We start from the raw sequence: 20,170 nt of genomic DNA, 5'->3' as shown, positions 1-20,170 counted from the left end.
TTCCCTCCAGAAACTAGGCTGAACAGTGGCTTTCCAACATGATAATGACCCAAACACACCACCAAGATGACAACTGCCTTGCTGAGGAAGCTGAAGGTGAAGATGATGGGGTAGCCAAGTATGTCTCCAGACCTGAACCCTATTAAGAACCTGTGGGGCATCCTTAAGCGGCACCATGTGTCTAACGTCCAGCAGCTCCGTGAGGAGAGGAAGAGGATCCCAGCAACAACCTGTGCAGCTCTGGTCAATTCCATGCCCAGGATGATTAAGTTAGTGCCAGGTAACAATGGTGCTAACACAACATATTGACACTTTCGACAAGTTCACTTAGGTTGTACTCACTTTTGTTGCAATAATACAATAATGGCTGTATGTTGAGTAATTTTCAAGGGACAATAAATCTATACCGCTATACAAGCTGCACATTGACTACTCTAAAATATATCCAAGTTTCATTTCTATAGTACTGTCCCTTGAGAAGATATACTAAAATGGTTGCTGAAATGTAAGGGGTGTACTCACTTTTGTGACATACTGTAGTTGACTAAAAACTTGACTAAACAAAAACAGGACAAGGTTGACTAAATATGATAATAACTAAAAAGTACATCTGACACAGGACTAAGACTAAATTAAAAATAGCTGATAAAAATTAACACTATCTCTGACAATGCAACAATTAACATAACTGTCAAATCTCATTGCGATGACCACTACTAATTTATTCATAATTTTAAAAATTAAAATGTAATATTGTTTAATATTAGACCATAAAGTGCCATTTTACTGGTAAAACGGCTTAAAAATAGTCTAAAATTATCTTTTTTGTTTGTTGTGCATAAACATTTTGAAGTTGTCAGCATGAATGGCTTCCAAAGCGTAACATTTTTTCTGCGCCACATCTTTATTGAATAATTGGTTTAAACAATCATGATTATTGACTGAATTTTTGTGGAATCCTGTTTACTGCCAATAACATCAACCATTGCTTTCTGCTGATAACACATGCGCATTGTTTCGGTTCTTGCACATTTTTGGGATGTCTTTCTTGAACGGCCTGTTTCACATCACAGCAGAACATTTCAAAGGAAGTGGGGTCAGGACTCTAATTTGGCCATTGTGAAGTGCTGAATTTCTTTTGTTTGAAGCGTTCTGTTGTTGATTTACTCCTGTGTTTTGGATCATTGTCATGTTGAATGACCCAACTTCTTTTGAGTTTCTGATCACAAACAGACGCTCTGACATTCTGCTCCTGATATAACTAGGAATTTGTCGGTTCCTCAGTGACTCCAAGCCGTCCAGACCCTGAGGCAGCAAAACAGCCCCATATCATTACACTCGCACCACAATCCTTCACAGCCGCAATGATGTTTTGGCAATGCTATGGAGAGTTTTGTGTTCTTTTCAGTTATTTTAGGTATCTTTAAAAATAAAAAAGCTGTTTCCCGATCATTCAGAACACCTCACGTCTGATCTTGCATCATAACTATCACATGAGCAAAAGATGCCCCTTTCAAAATGCAATAATTAAAATTCAATTAACATTTTATAGTAACACTTTTAATCATTTCATTTCATTTGATTAAGTTTTAATTTTTTTTCCCATAATTACCATTTTTCCTGATAAGTTTTTGACAGAACACATTTTAGTAAAAGTTATTTTTCTTTTTTTCACTTTATGTTACTTTAATTTTGTGGTGCATTGCTGATTAAACTGTTTAGTAATTAGAAATATATTTATTAGTTACAACTCTGGTTCATTGTCACTTCTTTAAAGATCCCATTGTTTTTCTTCGAAATTGGTTCATAGGACTCCAGTTTTTAGGAAATGCTTGTTTTTATTGTACAGGCAAGTGACGCTTGTTTTCTATTTATTGAAGCTGTTTTTCAGCACACATCAGACTGAGGCTTCATCTTCTAGGAAGCACAGCAATGGTGCTGAACTGATGGTACTAATCTGCCTGACTGTAGGCGTAAATCTTTCAAAATCCTTTGCAAACATTGAGTTTTATGAGTTCTTCTTTTGAGGTTTCCTCAAGTCCCTTTTGATCAGACTAGACTGCTCTTGAGCACAATTGTTTGGTGAGGAACAAGTAACATGCTGCTTTCCATTCAGCATGGCAGCTCAAACCCACAGCTGAGTCCAATTACCTTATTTTCAAGAGGTCATTATAGTAGAGGTTATCTTGATTATTTAACACATTTGTTCAATAAAGACACAGCGTTGCAAAATGGCTTGCGAGTGTGGTTCTATATAAGGCCAGTCACATGGGGAAGCTGTCATGTAAAAATACTTGTCAGTAACTGTAAGGTTTTAAATATTGTAAACTATGATAATGCTTGACTATATTATAAAATTAGATTTAACAAAAAGGTTTAAATGTGCTTTCAGGAAAAGGCTACCGTATTTTTTTAAACATCAGGGCAGGACAAATTGTCACTTTTATATAAATGTCACTTTTGGGACATATAATTCACATATATATGTGTGTGTGTGTGTGTGTGTGTGTGTGTGTGTGTGTGTGTGTGTGTGTGTGTGTGTGTGTGTGTGTGTGTGTGTGTATATATATATATACACACACACACACACACACACAAGAATATTAGGGCCCTATAATGTCTGCAATGCGGAAAACGCAGACGAAATCACGGAATCCAGTCATAAAAATGGAATGTAAAGGAATTTGCCAAATTTTGGATAAATAAATCAAAAGTAGCTGAGTAAACTTAAATCAAAACATGCTATGAACTACTGTCTGTGAATATTAGGTCATAAAAATACTATTTAAATATGAATCCTGCACGCTCTGTGTGAATACATAGCGTAGATGCGCAGTTTTGTTTACTACACACAAAGTGAAGCGCAAGATGCTCGCTGTGTTTTTTTAGCCTCTTTCGCCTGAATATATGAGTACAGGAACACATAAATACAATCTCTAGAACTGCTCTAAGAGTCACTTCATGAGCATTTTACCATTTCTTTTGAGAAAAATTATTGGTATATCATATACAAACAGAAACGAAAAGCAAAGGAAGTAAGAAACGAAAGGTCTTCAAAACAATCCGTCAAAATAAAAAATTGGTTTAACTTGAAGAAATTGTGACAGAAATATATTACTTAATGTAAAGAGAGTACTATTACTAATAATAAAATTATTACTAAAACATTATTTTTTTAAGGAATATTTACCAGAAAGATTATTTACCAGAAAAATGTAAATACACAGTATTTCAGATAATAATAATAATAATAATAATAATAATAAATTATTTTTTAATAAATGTATTAATTAGAGATGTTTTTGAATATTACAACTGAATGAAACCATTAAAATGGAATCCAGAAAATTTATGGTAAACAGAATTTGGTTAAAATTTAAACTAAATTTGAGAAAAAAAAAATAATTAATTAAAAAAATTTAATAATTTAATTTTTTAAATTTTTAATGAACTGCTGTTAAATTGTGTACGTTTCATGATTTGAAATAATTAGACATGCTTTTTGATTATTAAAATTTAATTTAAAAAAGAGTCTAGAAAAACTAAAATAGTGGGGAAAAAAAAAAAGAATTTGAAACAGAGTTTGGAAAAAAAATGGATTTCATAGGGCCCTATAATATAAACTAAATACAATATAACATGTACACTACCTTTCAAAATGTTAGTGTCAGCAAGTTTTTTTTTTTTTGACAAATTACTTTTAATAGGCATACACATTAAATTGATTAATATTGTTAGTAAAGGCATTTAGAACAAGGGCTGTCAACGATTATTTTGCTAATCGAGGAATGCGCCATTTTCGGTATTTTGCAGATTACTCGACATGGGCAAAATGCAATCAAGGACTGTTTCAAAATCGAATACTTGAATAGAATCAATGAACTGTTGCAGCCCTATTTATAACAATCCAAAAGATTTTCAATTTAAATAACTCTGAACTTTCTATTCATCAAAAAATCCTGAAATAAATGCATCATGGTTTTCACCTAAATATTATGCGGCATAAACTTTTTTTTTGAAGAAAATCAGCATATTAAAATGATTTCTGAAGAATCATGTAACACTGAAGACTGGAGTAATGATGTTGAAAATTCAGCTTTAAATCACATGAATAAATTTCATTTAAAATAAATGAGAACAATACAGTTAATGATGTTTCTACGCATGAATTCTGGATCTGATGAAAACAGTTTTGAATGCAAGCTTGCAGTCAGTTGTAAGAAATGACTGTAGACGTGTGACAGCATCTTCCCATTATCCCTAAACAGCTTCATGTGTTAAATGAGCTGTGTCGTTTTTCCTGGGCAGTAACAATAAAAATCTGGATTTTACAACATAACAACTAGCCCCAGTCTCCTAAATATTTCTTGTTAAGATCAGACTGTGTCTAAGAATCATTCACACAGAAATCCAGATTATTTGAAAGGTTTGTGTGTATGTAGCACTCACTCTTGACGGTGCCCTTAACTGCATCTGCTACAAAAGCAATGGAAATGAACAAAGCTATCACCTCCTCTATCGACCTGTGGGTCAAAAACATCAACAACAAAAACATATTAGTATTCAAGCAGTGACGTCTACACAATTACGTGTACTTGTAGGTGTGTGTGTATGTGTGTGTGTGTGTGTGTGTGTGTGTGTGTGTGTGTGTGTGTGTGTGTACCTGGTATTCATCACATTGTGGGGACCAAATGGGGACATTTCTTAGGTCCCCATGAGGAAACAGGCTTATAAATCATGCACAAAGAGTTTTTTTGAGGAAGTAAAAGTGTGCACAATCTCCTGTGAGGGCTAGGTTTAGGTGTAGGGTAGGTGTAGCGCCATAGAAAATACGGTTTGTACAGTATGAAAACCCATTATGCCTATGGAATGTCCCATAAAACATGTAAAACCAACATGTGTGTGTGTGTGTGTGTGTGTGTGTGTGTGTGTGTGTGTGTGTGTGTGTGTGTGTGCGTGTGTGTGTCTGACCTCTTGAAAAGCTTAACAAGCAGGCTAAGGTTGAAGACTCCTCCCATGATGAGGAAGAGGCTGTTCCATAGGCCGATACATGCATAAAACGCTGCAAAGTCCAGCTCATAATCATCACAGATCCCTCTAATCACTGCAGACAAACACACAGAAGCAACAACACATCGTCAAGGTCATTAGGAGTCCTCCATAAAAACACAATCAACTCAAATCTCATAATGACACTGGATCATAATGCACAGTAAATGTCCATTGTTTGATGTACTGCTCCCAAACATTTCAAGAATTCCTACTGTTATGCCCATGAGAAACCACAAGACAACATCTTTGATTGGGAAGGAACATTATTATAAATGGATGTGGTGGTTCGGTCCTCATCTGTGCATTTTTATCCAAACAGAATTTCGTTTTACAACAGCGAAACCATTTTTCAGGGCAACCCTCCCGCTGGTGACAGTGTGCGATCGCAGCCGCAGGAATGAGCTTTAGGAGGAAATCTCCTCTCAGCCAGGGCAAACACTGAACTTCGCCCAAACAAATGGCGGCCATATCGGACTCCCATCCTGCTGTTTGTGAGATTAAGAGTCTTGTTCCACCTCATCCTGTGGTTAGCAGAGCTCTCTAAACACTCAACGTCAAAGTATTCAACAAACAATGAGTGCTTATCTAAACCTACCGCAAGAACGAAGAATGGTTCGGGACCAGACCTCAAACGAGAGCCAAGGTATGTGTGTATGTGAACATGCATCTATTGCTGCACGTGGAGGCACGTATGTACATACCGCTGATGAAAATAGCGATGGGCGCTGTGGTCAGTGGAATGACGAGAGGAGAGCCAGCACACAATGAGTAGATGATTCCACCTATACTCTGCCCGATAATCGTCTTCTGAACGTCTAATCAACAGAGAAAACAGCTCAGTCAGTGTGTGTGTTGAAACGTGGTGCGTGAAGTGCATGTGTGTGTGTGTGTGTGTGTGTGTGTGTGTGTGTGTGTGTGTGTGTGTGTGTGTGTGAGAGAGTGATCACCAATCTCGCCCCGAGTGCTCTCGTCGTTGAGCGAGCCAAAAGCAATGGCGGGAAGCAGCACAGCGATGTAGAGGAAGATGGACGTCGTCATGAACTTGACCAGAGCTTTGTTATTACCCACTAATCCTGAAACACACATTTATATAAAACGCACATAAATATTAGATCTGCCAAAGTAAACTTGTGAGTTTATTATGTTTAAAGAGTTCACCCAAAAATGGAAATTCTTTCATTAATTACTCATCCTCATCTGTTTTCTGTTGTTCAAAAAAATCCCTTAGGTCCCACAAATTCTTTGGTTTTTCAGCATTTTTGTTTATTTGAACACTTTCCAAAAATGACTGTATGATTTTGAGATGCATCTTTCCATGCTGAAGACATTATTACAGAAGGTTCAAATGCTCACTGATTCTTCAGAAGGAAACATGATTTATTAACTTTTGAATTTAAAGATCAAGGTAATTGTTTTCTGGGAAACATATTCTGTAGCTTCTTAAGGGTAGTACTAAATGCAAAAACAAACAAAAAAAAGACATTTAGGCAAAATAAGAAAAATGTACACATCTTCATTCTGTTCAAAAGTTTTCACCCCTGGCTCTTAATGTATCATTTTTTTCCGTCTGGAGCATCAGTGAGCTCTTTCTGTACCTTCTGTAATAGCTGCATATGAGTCCCTCAGTTGGATCTCAAAATCATACAGTCGTTGTTGGAAAGGGTTCAAATACACAAAAATGCAGAAAAAACAATTAATTTGTGGGACCAGAGAGAGTTTTCTAAACAGTGGGCAGTATAAAGGTCATTGTACCTTTAAAGGTCATTGTCCGAAATTTTCACACATTAAAAAATAAATACGACTTCACATTGTGTCAATTATGTTCACACACCGTCTCCGAAATTTTAGTCCATCATAAAAAAAAAAATTGGATCAGGTTAGTTTTTCTACACTTTTCGTATCCGTAGCAAGCATTTTAATAGGAAAGGATAAAGAACATGAAAAAATAAAATGCACACGAAAATTTCAGACTTGTGTGCAATGACCTTAACTGTTCAGGACAAACAACTATTACAGAAGATTCAAACGATCACTAATGCTTCCGAAGGAAGCACAAAGCATTAAGAGCTGGGGGGTGAAAACTTTTCTTATTTTGCCTAAATACCTTTTTTTTTTCATTTAGTACTTCCCTTCAGACTTACTTACCGTACTTACATGTTTCAGAGAAGGCAAAATAAGTTAAAATTACCCTGATCTTCAAATTCAGAAAGTGTTCACTTAATGCATTGTTTCCTTCTGAAGCATCAGTGAGCCTTTGAACCTTCTGTAATAGTTGCCTATGAGTCCCTCAGTTGTCCTCAGTGTGAAATGATGCATCTCAAAATCATTCAGTCATTGTTGGAAAGGGTTCAAATACACAAAAATGTTGAAATCCAAATAATTTGTGGGACCTGAAAGATTTTTCTCAAGAACAGCGGGCAGTTTAACTGATCAGGACAAACAAGGGACTCATGAACTATTATTTTCTCTTGTGGACTATATGTAAACGTCTTTTATGTGAAATATCTTATTCAGGTGAGTACTAAATAAAAAAATCACATGCATTTTGCATGATCCCTCCTATTTTGGTAAAATAATTAACATTTTGCAGATTCTGTAAGGTGTACGTAAACTTTTGACTTCAACTGTATTTAACTACACAACAGAAAAATCTAATGTATCAGTGATTTTTTTTGAACTGCTTATATACAAATGAACTGATTCATGTAAATGAGTCAGACTTCTTAACACAATAAAAGAAGAACATTTAGGAAAGCATATCTGATTATTTCCTCAGATTCCTCAGCTGTAGTATACAGTATATCACTGCGAGGAATGTAATGTGACATAAAACCCAGAAATATAACATTTCTGTTTGTCCCTGGTCCTGCTTGTATTTGAAAAAGCTCTTATTAAATCATCTGAACTACTGTCACAGTTTTAAATACAGCTAAGGGCGTTAATAACACTACTGGAGGACCATATATTCTCACTGAAAAGCTGAAAAGAGAAAAAAAATCTGCCAAATTTGATCCTTTATGTTAAAATGGTTTGCATTTGTAAGTTTACGCTTGACACACCATCAGTGAAGTCAGACGGGTAGAGAGGCAGTCGGCGACACAGATCCTCATAGATTCCTCTGCCCACTCTGAAAAAATCTCTACACTACACACATACAGACAGAGAGGGAGAGAGAGGATTACTCACACACACATGTACATACATCTACATATATGAAAGTGAAAACATTTAAATACATTTACTGCAATACTGCAGCAGGAGAGGCACAGGATTAAAGCACACACACACCAATTAAACATCATACACACCAAATCCTGCCGAATCACAGCAAATACACACAAAAGCACATACACACTCAAGCAACGCTTTACACTGCAAGGGAAGAGATACTGTGTTAAAGCAGACAAACACACACTCTCTCTTACTTAAATCCTCACAGACACACACGTACACACACAGAAGCTCAGTGTAATCGCACTCACACAGGGCCCCCTGCACAGCAGAGAGAGAGACACAAGATGAGAGAACACAGATTCTGCAGACTAGAGAAAGAGACAGCCCAGTGTTAGAACAGCATTAGTACAATGCACAAGCATTACAACTACATCAGCAAAGCACAGTCAAGACACCTGTTACATTACTCTAGATATCCATTAATGCAGCAGCAGAAAACATCTGACACATGTGCATTTTCAGAGAATTGCATTATACTGGCTTAAGCACCTTTAAAAATAAAAAGCCCACATAAGATGTGTACACTTTTGAAATTCTGATTTTGTGTGTGCATACTGTATGTATTTTCACTATTTTAAAATATATTTTCTCTTTTTTTTTTTTTTTTACTTGTGTGTATTAGGGTTTTGGGCATCAGTATGACTCTAAAGTGCCACAAAATACTGTATATAATTGTGAGTTTCCAAAAATGGTGAGTTTTCAAAGTGACGAGAAAGACCTGAATACTACAAAATAATATGAAGATGATAAACAGAAATTATACTTTTTGATTTCATTCATTGGCTGCATATAAACACAAATGTACAGCACAACTAACGTGACCCTGGACCATAAAACCAGTCAAAAGGGTCAATTTTTTGAAATTGAGATTTATACATCATCTGAATGCTGAATAAGCTTTCCACTGATGTATGGTTTGTTAGGTTAGGACAATATTTGATACAACTATATGAAAATCTGGAATCTTTGGGTGCAAAAAATTTAAGTATTGAGAAAATCGCCTTTAAAGTTGTCCAAATGAAGTTCTTATCAATGCATATTACTAATCAAAAATGACGTTTTTATATATTTATGGTAGGAAATTTAACAAATATCTTTATGGAACACGATCTTCACTTAATATCCTACTGATTTTTGACCCATACAATGTATTTTTGGCTGTTGCTACAAATGCAGTATACCTGTGCTGCTTACAACTGGTTTTGTGGTCCAGGGTCACAAATGTATTTTGAATTGGTTAAAAAAAAACAAATTACTCTGTCAAAATCTGTCAAAGCAGATAATGAATTAAAGTCTGTTTTTTTTTTTTCCATGTTAATGCATTAGGTATATATATATTTTTTACAGTATTTATCAGTCACAAATATTAAAGGTTAATTTATGCAACTGTTCTAACGTTTGGGGTCTGTAAGATTTTTAATGTTTTTTAAATACCATAAGTCTCTTACGATCAGCAAAGCTGCATTTATTTAATGAAACAAATAGTAAAACCTAAATATTCTGGAATATTATTATAATTTAAAATAACTGTTTTCTATTTGAAAATATTTTAAAATATAATATGCTCCTGTATATATGTGACCCTGGACCACAAAACCAGTCATAAGGTAAAATTTCACAAAACTGAGATGTATACATCATATGAAAGCTCAATAAATAAGCTTTGTTAGGATATGACACTATTTGGCTGAGATACATCTATTTGAAAATCTGGAATCTGAGGGTGCAAAAAAATCTAAATACTGAGAAAATCACCTTTAAATTTGTCCAAATTAAGCTCTTAACAATGCATCTTACTAATCAAAAATTACATTTTGATATATTTACAATAGGAATTTTACAAAAAATCTAAATGGAACATGATCTTTACTTAATTTCCTAATGATTTTTGGCATAAAAGGAAAAACAATAATTTTGACCCATACCATGTATTTTTGGCTATTAAAAATCATTCTGATATGCTGATTTGATAATCAAGAAACATTATTATGAATGGTGAATACAGTTTTACAATATTTTTTTGGAAACTGCAATACTTTTTCTTAATAATGAATACAGAAATTTGAAATAGAAATATTTTGTAATATTATAAATATTAGTGCTGGGGAACGATTAATCATGATTAATTGCATCTAAAATAAATGTTTTTGTGTACATAATATGTGTGTGTACTGCGTATATTTTTATGGATATATAAATACACATGCATATATATATATATATTTAAGAAAAATATATGTTTATATATTAAATATATTTATTTCTCATATAATTACATGAATATAAATATATACATATAATTATTATATACATTCAATATATATACTGTATGTGAGTGTCTTTATATATACATAATAAATACACAATACACACACTGTGTGTATATTATATAAACAAAACATTTATTTTGGATGCGATTAATCATAATTAAAAATTCCTCAGCACTAATAAATAACTTTTCTGTCAGTTTTGATTAATTTAATACATCCTTGCTGAATAAAAGCATTAATTTCTTTAAAAAAAAAAAATACTGACCCCAAACGCTTTAACTGTACGAAATAATTATACTCTTGTTCATTGGTAATCCATGTTTGATCAAAATACATCAGTTTATAAACCTTAATTTATAAATTAAAAGGAATAAATTATGTAAAATATCAATTATTCTGTAACATTTTACAATATGGTGTCATTTGTTAACAAAAATAGTGAACAATACATTTATTACACTATTTATTCATGTTAGTTCATAGTGCATTAACTAATGCCAACAAACACAACTTGAGATTTTAATAATGCGTTAGTAAATTCTGAAATTATGAAACATTAACTACGATGCTGTAGGAACTATTGTTCATTCTTAGTTCATGTTAACTAAAGTAGTTAACCAATGTTAACTAATGAAACTTATTGTAAAGTGTTACCCTGTAAAGTGTTACCAACTATTTTAATTCATAATACCTAATATATTAACTATTGATGATTTGAACATTATAGTATAACAGAAACACTACAGGATTTTTTTTTTTTGGCATGTAGTTAGGACCAATTATGCTAAGGTTGGAACCCTGGTGTGTGTGTGAATGTGTGTGTTTGTCCCCAGACACAAGAGTCTTGTTGAATTAATCAAATTTTAATAGGCTTTACAGGTCAGGATTTGGCGGTGGAGCAGTTTGTCCATCTCACATTAATGACCTACATTAGCCTCTTTTTGGCAGACGTGCTCGTTTTCTGTCAGTCAGAGAGAACCTGTCTCAGGATATGTTTAAATAAGTCGTACAGCTTTAAGTGTTCATTACTGAGCCGCACTCATTCATCATGACAGCGTGTGTCTAATACAGAAAGAGAGAGAGACCTTTCCTGGTCGTTTGCCAGAGATGAATAGCTTTTAGTGTGCACACGCGCAAGTGATCATGCACACACACACATACGCACACGCACACGAGTAATGATCCTCTCCACCTGGTTACCATTCCTCAGATGTGTGATGGAGTGAAAAACGCAAAAAAACAAAAACACAACTATTTGGGCCTCCGCTGTTGTCTTTACAGAGAAGAAAACAGAGGGCTTTTACAGGCTGCTAACCTCAGCCAGGGTGGTCTAATGCTCACATATGCCAAATCGGACGTGTGTGTGTGTGTGTGTGTGTGTGTGTGTGTGTGTGTGTGTGTGTGTGTGTGTGTGCGTCAAACCCAGAGTAACAAACAAGATAAATTCTCATTAGCTGCTACATGCTCAGTAGAACTTAATCACTGGAGTCTAAGTCAAACAGCAAAGGGCGAAGGGAGAAAGAGAAAGCGACGAACGTGGACTGAAGGGAGAATAGAGGGAAGCAATCGCGTTAAAGCCATTACAACTGAACCTTAAGCATCGGCACACGCGCTGCGATGCGCACACACCTTCAGTGGTTTTTGACTGTGTGGGTCTGTCTCTTCGCCCTCCACAGCCGTGGTTTTACGCTTGGCAGCGGTCAGGTGGTACCTCTGGATGAGCAATGCCTCTTTGAACTCCTCTTGGGTTTTACTTTCTAGCAGCTTCTGTCTGAAGGAGATGTCCGAGAACATGCTGGCGAACGTCCTGCCCAGCTCCATCGCCGTTTTAGTGCTTTTCTGAGAAACGTCAAACACAGGAAATATTCAGTGCAGTAATCCAGAAATCAACTTTTTTTTTCTAGTTACTCTACTACAAGAGAAGTTCCAGTTCTCTGAATTCATCCTTTTTGCTGTATCATCTCAAATGAGTCCATTTGGCTTTTAAGTTACATAACATTTGTGTCGTCTATTGTTTTAAAACACAAGGCAAGAGAAGAGGATATATCTACACGTGCTGGCATAACAATCCAGCTTTTAATGTAATGAGAGGATGTGTTTGTGTGTGTGTGTGTGTGTGTGTGTGTGTGTGTGTGTGTGTGTGTGTGTGTGTGTGTGTGTGTGTGTGTGTGTGTGTGTGTGTGTGTGCATGTGATTTGAGTTTGCAAGAAAAGCACAAGATTACGAAGCAAAAAAGTTTGCAGAGGACAGAAAGAGATGAGTGCTTGCAAGAACAAAGAGAGAGAAAGGGTGAAAGAAAGAGAGAGAGTGATTAGATGTAAACAGATGTAAACACATACACACAAACACACAGATTTATGATGTAAACACAGACACAAAGAGATACACAAAATGGTCTTGGAGGGAGCCAGGGGCCCCAAAGACTTTGCAGGGAGACTGCAGGGGGAACAAGAAACGCAGGAGAAGGACGTTAAGTATTGAACATGAAAGTATTAGTGTGTTTGAACCTGCCGTGAATACGATTTTATTATCTCTGTTGTCTGTCTTAGTCCTTTTTGTTTGGAATAAATATCCAAGTAATTGCACCTTTTTTTATTTTTGATGCAAAGGACCCCCAAAAATGATTATTATTTTTTCTGAAATAAGAAGGCAACTATATATTTTAATGGATAAGTACCCATATAAACTTTTTTTGGGAAAAGTGTAATATTATAAAAACATGTTCTCTCCAAATATTATATATAATACTATATATAATTATTATAATACTATATATTAATGACAAAATTGTGCACAAACTATTTAATAAACTCAGACATAAATAAATATTGTTTTCACTAATGTATTTAGTTTTTTATTGTTAAAAATTAGAACTGTCAACAGAATAAAACTGTAATTAATCTCATGATTTTAACCTGTTCTTAGACAGCAGAATGAAACTGCAATCATATTAAATTCAGTAAGAGTTTAAAAAAATTAAACACTTATTTTTACATTTTTTGTCCTTGTTACACATTGTATGTAATTACTATAGTAATAACAGTTAACTGTTAATATTTACATGCAACTAATCTTAAACCAAACCCTAATTTAAAACCTATTGTTTATTGGTTAATATTTTTTTTTTACCTTTTGATGCTACAGACCCCCAAACATGATTATCATTTTCCTGAAATATGAAGGCTTTTTGAAAAATATGAAATATGACATTTTTGAACAGTAAGATTTAAAAAAATATTTTTACTATTTAAAGTAACTGTTTTCTATTTGAATATATTTAAAAATGTAATTTATTCCTGTGATCAAAGTTCAATTTTAAGCATCATTACTCCAGTCTTTAGTGTCACTTCAGTAATCATTCTAATCATTTTTATATATATATTAATATTTATATATATATATATATATATATATATATATATATATATATATTTATTTATTTATTTTTTTTCGAACATAATAAACCTGTCCCTTAAAAAGCAGAATGAAACAGCATTCATATCAAATTCAGTAAGACTGTCAAAAAAGTAGGTAACACTTTATTTCTTTTATTTCTTTTATTTATTTTACGACCTATACACCAATACTAATTTAATTTAAAGTTGTAAAATACCTTTTTTCCCTCAAAAATTGATGCCAGGCCTACTATGTTTGCCAGGTTTGAAAGACCTGGGTCTCTAAAAAAGATTTCAGCAATGTCTCAGACTAGGCTCAGATTTGCAAAGGTAAGGATTTTGCAAGCTATTTCTTTCACATAAATCTAAATTAATGTCCTCTGTGCAAACTTTCTTCAGTGTGAGTGTGTGTGTGTGTGTGTGTGTGTGTGTGTGTGTGTGTGTGTGTGTGGTCCTGGTATTTCTTATATTATGAGGACCAAATGTTTCCACAAGGATAGTAATACCAGTAAATTTTGACCTTTTGACCTTGTGGGGACATTTTTTGATCTCTATTAGGAATTAGGAACCTTATAAATCATACAAAATGATATTTTTTAAAATCTAAAATAGCAGAACGTATCGTGAGCGGGGTAGTGTTAGGGTAAGGGGATAGAAAATACAGTTTGTACAGTATAAAAACCATTACGCATATAGAATGTCGCCATAAAACATGAAAACCCAATGTGCGTGTGTGAATATATTACCATCTTTGAAGGTGCCAGAATAAGGATAACATAGCGGACTTCGGCGCAGTTCTCCCCCCAGTTCTGTGGACGATCCAGGCGTGAGATACACACGTGCCGCCTCTGCAGGTTCTTCACATTACAGCTGTCACAAAGAGTTCATAAATCATCATAAATCCTCTTTACGATTTACACAGTGCCTTAATGTACCTGGCACAGTATCAGATTAATTCAATATGTAACAGGAGTACAGCAAACACATTAACAAATCCATCGGTTGAGGTCTAATGGGATTACAGAAAGCTCTTGAACAGGGGTGTCAAAGTAATATTCGGTCGTGGGCCGTTTTGCAAAAAGGTACTTCCAGTTGTTTTTCAAGCTTATAAAGTTATAAAGTAATAAAGTTATACTTTTTGTTTCAAGCCTGTCACCACCTATTATGAGGTTAATATCAAAACAATTAACAGTATTTACACAGAAAAGATAAAAGCACTCAATGCACTTGACTTGGTAATTTCATATACAGTTCAGTCAAATATTAGCATAAAGTTTGGCCAAAGGAACAAAATTAAACAATACACTGTTGCACATCTATTTGACCTGTAATACACATTAATACAGGCCCTACACTCTGTATCACTGGTTTAAACTAACACTCATAACCATCAAACTCAATGTACTGAGGTCACAAGAGACTATAGAAAAAAATGAAAAAGCTGAAAAGTCTGAGCTAAACCATGCTAAAGCTGTTGTCTCATAATGTAAGCACTTTTTTATTTACTATAATGTAAAGACATAGAGCTGCAGTGGGTCATCCACCACTGCCACTTGTTTCCCTTTCTTGGCCATAAAACTGTCTGCACATAATTCAAAGAAACACAAATCTCCTGTTCACTAGGCTAGTGTGGGCCACTGGCTGAACTTGGCCTTTTTTATTTTATTTACATCACTGAGGGCCTTTTTCTGACCTCAAAAAGGGTCTGAGGGTCTTCAATGACTTCTTCCTATTACTGATTGTAGAGTAGACTGAACTAGTATAATGTAAAAACCAAGTACAAGTATAAAAAGAAAAAATATTTCTGCAATGCAGAAAGTGTTTTTTATGGGTCACCTGAGTTTGTTCTTTAAAATGCACTGAGTGCACTTGACTACATTGTGTTTCTGGATATAAGCCAAGTTATAATTCTGTTATCCTTCGTTTTATCATAATTCAATGAATCACTGCTGCCACTGTCACTAGAAAATCTGCATAAGTATCCCTGTTATATAAAATTCAGTTTACCACTTGTTTTAAGTAGGCAGTGACAGTTCAACATAGATTGCACCATGCAAACAGCATTGAGGATTGTGAATCTGACACATTCAATAATACATACAAATGAGAATTACCTTAGTTAAACATGTATGTTGCAGCACTATACTAGCACATATAGCTAGTGGTTAGGACTTGTTAGTTTGTGCACTGGTGTTGGTGCACCCTGACACTGCAAGAGTTTGGAGGCTGTTGATAAAAGTTTTGGCAGCTGTTAAGCAAAAGTGTTGAAAAAGAAATGTGTTGGTGGATCTTGAAAACTCTGAGAGAAAGTAGATGACTCATCAGTACCTAATCGTGACCTGTAGATGTCTGTTAGATAAGGTTTGTTGGGGATCAATTTATTTTGATAAATGACTCAATAGTAGGTAGCAGATTTTGACAGATGTGAATCCAAAAAACATCAATGTTTGATTTGCTCATGAGCTGCATTCCTCTTGTCAAATTACAGGACTTACATCTGTATATATATATATGTATGTGTGTGTGTGTGTGTGTGTGTGTGTGTGTGTGTGTGTGTGTGTGTGTGTGTGTGTGTACCTGGTATTCATCACGTTGTGGGGACCAAATGTACCCACAAGGATAGGAATACCAGTAGATTTTGACCTTGTGGGGACATTTCTTAGGTCCCCATGAGGAAACAGGCTTATAAATCATGCACAATGAGTTTTTTTGATGAAGTAAAAGTATGCACAATCTCCTGTGAGGGCTAGGTTTAGGTGTAGGGTAGGTGTAGGGCCATAGAAAGTACGGTTTGTACAGTATAAAAACCATTACGCCTATGGAATGTCCCCATAAAACATGTAAACCCAACCAGACTCTAAAACATACAATACTGGTGTATTTACAGCATTTTAATGTACAATACTGACATATTTTCAGCATTTAAACATGTAATACTGATGTATTGACGGCACCTAAAACGTAAATTATTAACGTATGAACAACTTTGCAGACTTACAAATGTATCCTTATAAATATTGAAATCGCAAAATTTACATTTTATTTTATTAAGTTTTCTTATCAATAGCATTATGTTTTAAATTGCATTATTAAATGAAGCTTACTAATTTTCGTTTCAATGTTAAACAAGACTAAAATTCAAACCCTTAAAATGAATAACATTTCTGCAATCATTTAACCATTACTTATCATGTAATATTTACTTTGTTTGCTGCGGGACACAAAAGGCATTTTCTCAGACATGCTGTGACTGACAATAGAACCATAAAATACACCAAAAAGGATCCATTTTATTTGTGCGCTGTAATCCAAATCTTCATAATCCATACGACTGCGAGAAACAGACCCAAACTTAAACCTTTATTCAACAATCATCTCCACCCTGAGCAGCGACCGTAAGCAGCAATACCCACGCTGACAAGCTCATTACAAATTCAAAAGTTGACGCTTCAAGATGATAAAAATGCATTGATACAAATATCTTAATGATATAAACGATTTGTAAATACTTTTTGTTTATTAGCTAAAAATACATTTTGTGCTTCTAAATGTTATGTACTAATAGCTATGTATAAACAATGAGACCAGGCTGGTGTGGGATACCATGAAACAAGAGAGACCAAGCAACTTGACATAACTGTCAAAGTGTTAAAGCTATGTAACAGGCAGTTACATGCAACACCGTTAATTAATGTAATTTAATAAAAAAAATTAATGTAATTGTATTTGTTACAGTTCTTTCCCAAATTACATTGACTGCTCTAAAATATAAAACACCAATGTTTCAGGAGTTTAGGCCACATAATAGGACACATGCTTATTCGATTCGAACTGGTTTATTCCCTATTTGGGTTTATGTATGTGCTTTATTTTTTAAGATTAACTGTTTTTTTTTCCAAAGCATTGTTAAATGCCAGTGTTTCTTGTCATAGCTTATCATAATCAGCGTTAAGTACTACTGTAAGGTCAACCCTGCATGCTTTAAATGATTAACAGTTGAAAACATTTGTTAGAAATGTAGAAAAGTAATCAAAAAGTAATCAAATGTAATCAGTTATATTTCTTTAAAAAAGTAACTGAAATAGTTACATTTTAAAAAGGGTAATTTGCAATCTGTAACCTACTACATTTTCAAAGTAACTTTCCCAAAACTCTTTTGTGTAGTCTTTCTTTAAAACACTGAGACAACCTTGTTTGCGAAGGCAGTTTTTTTCTAACCCTAGCAACTACGGCTATTTAAACATTAATACAAGTAACACGTTACTTCTGTTTACACTGTGTGTGTGTGTGTGTGTGTGTGTGTGTGTGTGTGTGTGTGTGTGTGTGTGTGTGTGTGTGCGTGTGTGTGTGTGTGTGTGTGTGTGTGTGTAAATATCTTTATTAAATAGGATTTGGTTGAGGTGAGGTACTTCATTAAACAGAAGGTGTGGCTGTGTTGGAATTCAACAGGTACTGGAATGGAACAGCTGCCATACATGTAGAGATGCTGAATTAAGAAAAATTTGGAGTCTCTTCATTTTTTTCCAGAGCTGTATATATATAGAGAGAGATAGTAATAGTTCTTTAAGGCCGCTATATATTTGGGAAGTAAGTAAATCCTTATGTCTAAAATTCTTCTGCAGTGATCCGCACTCATTAAGCTAGTTGAACCCCTACAAATATTCAGAGCAGTGTGGAACGATGCTCCATCTACACTGTGCGATGTGACAAAATAGAACGTTCCCATTGTAATAACTGTCAACACTGCAAGTGTGGCAGCGCAAGGTCCACTGTGCACTTTCACAGAACTGTTTGAGCCCACAGTGTGCTTTTTGCCTGCGCTTTGAGATCTGAACTCCTCTGAACGCTCTCATTATAATAAATGAAGCTGTTTTGTTGCATCACTCGCTTGGGGTGAAGATAGGCTGCAAAAATACTGCCATTGCAAAACTGCTACTAGCTGAGCTCCATTAAAAGAGTAGTAAAGGAGATAATTTACTCACCCCCTTGTGATCCAAGATGTTTATGTCTTTTTTTCAAAAATCGGGGCACCATTTAAGTCCATTATATGGAGAAATTTCCAGAAATGTTTATCTCAAAAAACATAATTTGAAGACGACTTTATCCATATAATGGACCTAAATGGTCCCCCGATTTTTGAACCCTCAAAATGCAGTTTAAATGCAGTTTAAATGCGGCTTCAAAGGGCTGTAAATGATCCCAGCCGACGAAGAAGAGTCTTGTCTACCGAAACGTTCGGTCATTTTCTTAGAAAAATATATTTTTATATACCTTTTAAGCACTGAAACTCATCTAGCACTAGGGCTAATGCGCGTTCGCGTCTATACGTTCTACGTAATCACGCCGAAAGGTCACGCGTGACGTATGCGAAACTACAGACCCAGTGTTTACAAAGCAAACTTGAGAAGAGAGAAGTGCAATGCAATCAAACATTCTTTAGCAACAAGATACAACATAAAGTACAACGATGTCTGACGATTTTGAAGCTGGAGGAGCACATGAGATGGAGTTTTTCACCGTTCCCTACCTTTTTGAGCCGGAATACACAGACCATAGATATATACACGTAGATGCCTCATTAACGACTGTTTCTATGGGCCGTTCCAATAAGGCGGACGCATCTACGTGCTTGGAGCGGTCCAACGAGGCATCTACGTATATATATCTATGACACAGACGATGAACTCAGTCAGAGAGAGAATACTGCGGCGGCGACACAAGCCTCGGGCAGACCGCGTTCAAACGAGACGAGATGGTGGTGCAAATGTGGAAAATGCCCACATTTCCAACGGAGCAGGAATCTCAGTGCTGTCACGACTGGACCAAATTAAATTTGTGCCATTCCACATCCACACGCAATAACTCTGGAACGGTCCTTCGTCTCCAAGCTAGTAAACACTGGGTTTCGCATACGTCACGCGTGACCTTTCGACGTGATTACGTAGAACGTATAGACGCGAACACGCATTAGCCATAGTGCTAGATGAGTTTCAGTGCTTAAAATTATATAAAAATATATTTTTCTAAGAAAATGACCGAACGTTTCGGTAGACAAGACTCTTCTTGGTCGGCTGGGATCATTTACAGCCCTTTGAAGCCGCATTTAAACTGCATTTTGAAGGTTCAAAAATCGGGGCACCATTTAAGTCCATTATATGGAGAAATTTCCAGAAATGTTTATGTCAAAAAACATAATTTCTTGACGACTGAAGAAAAAAA

The 20,170-nt window shown here is 35.1% G+C and overlaps 1 protein-coding gene across 4 annotated transcripts in view; it reads right to left on the bottom strand.

The window, feature by feature from the left end:
• Window positions 1-20,170, bottom strand: part of slc4a11 (solute carrier family 4 member 11) — a 102,333-nt gene that overhangs the window by 19,728 nt on the left and 62,435 nt on the right. For 2 of the 4 annotated variants that reach the window (XM_073835117.1, XM_073835118.1), the window contains 8 exons: window positions 14,698-14,821; window positions 12,186-12,395; window positions 8,535-8,594; window positions 8,112-8,196; window positions 6,000-6,125; window positions 5,754-5,867; window positions 4,972-5,104; window positions 4,450-4,523 (listed from right to left, as the gene is read on the bottom strand). In XM_073835117.1, coding sequence (XP_073691218.1) covers window positions 4,450-4,523; window positions 4,972-5,104; window positions 5,754-5,867; window positions 6,000-6,125; window positions 8,112-8,196; window positions 8,535-8,594; window positions 12,186-12,395; window positions 14,698-14,821 — 926 coding nt within the window. The remainder of the gene's footprint in view (window positions 1-4,449; window positions 4,524-4,971; window positions 5,105-5,753; window positions 5,868-5,999; window positions 6,126-8,111; window positions 8,197-8,534; window positions 8,595-12,185; window positions 12,396-14,697; window positions 14,822-20,170) is intronic. The other 2 variants (XM_073835119.1, XM_073835116.1) reach the window with 1 other exon arrangement.

This window comes from Garra rufa, chromosome 2 (assembly GCF_049309525.1).
Source record: "Garra rufa chromosome 2, GarRuf1.0, whole genome shotgun sequence".
NCBI classification, from domain to species: Eukaryota; Metazoa; Chordata; class Actinopteri; order Cypriniformes; family Cyprinidae; genus Garra; species Garra rufa.
This window is presented reverse-complemented; position numbering and strand designations above follow the sequence as displayed.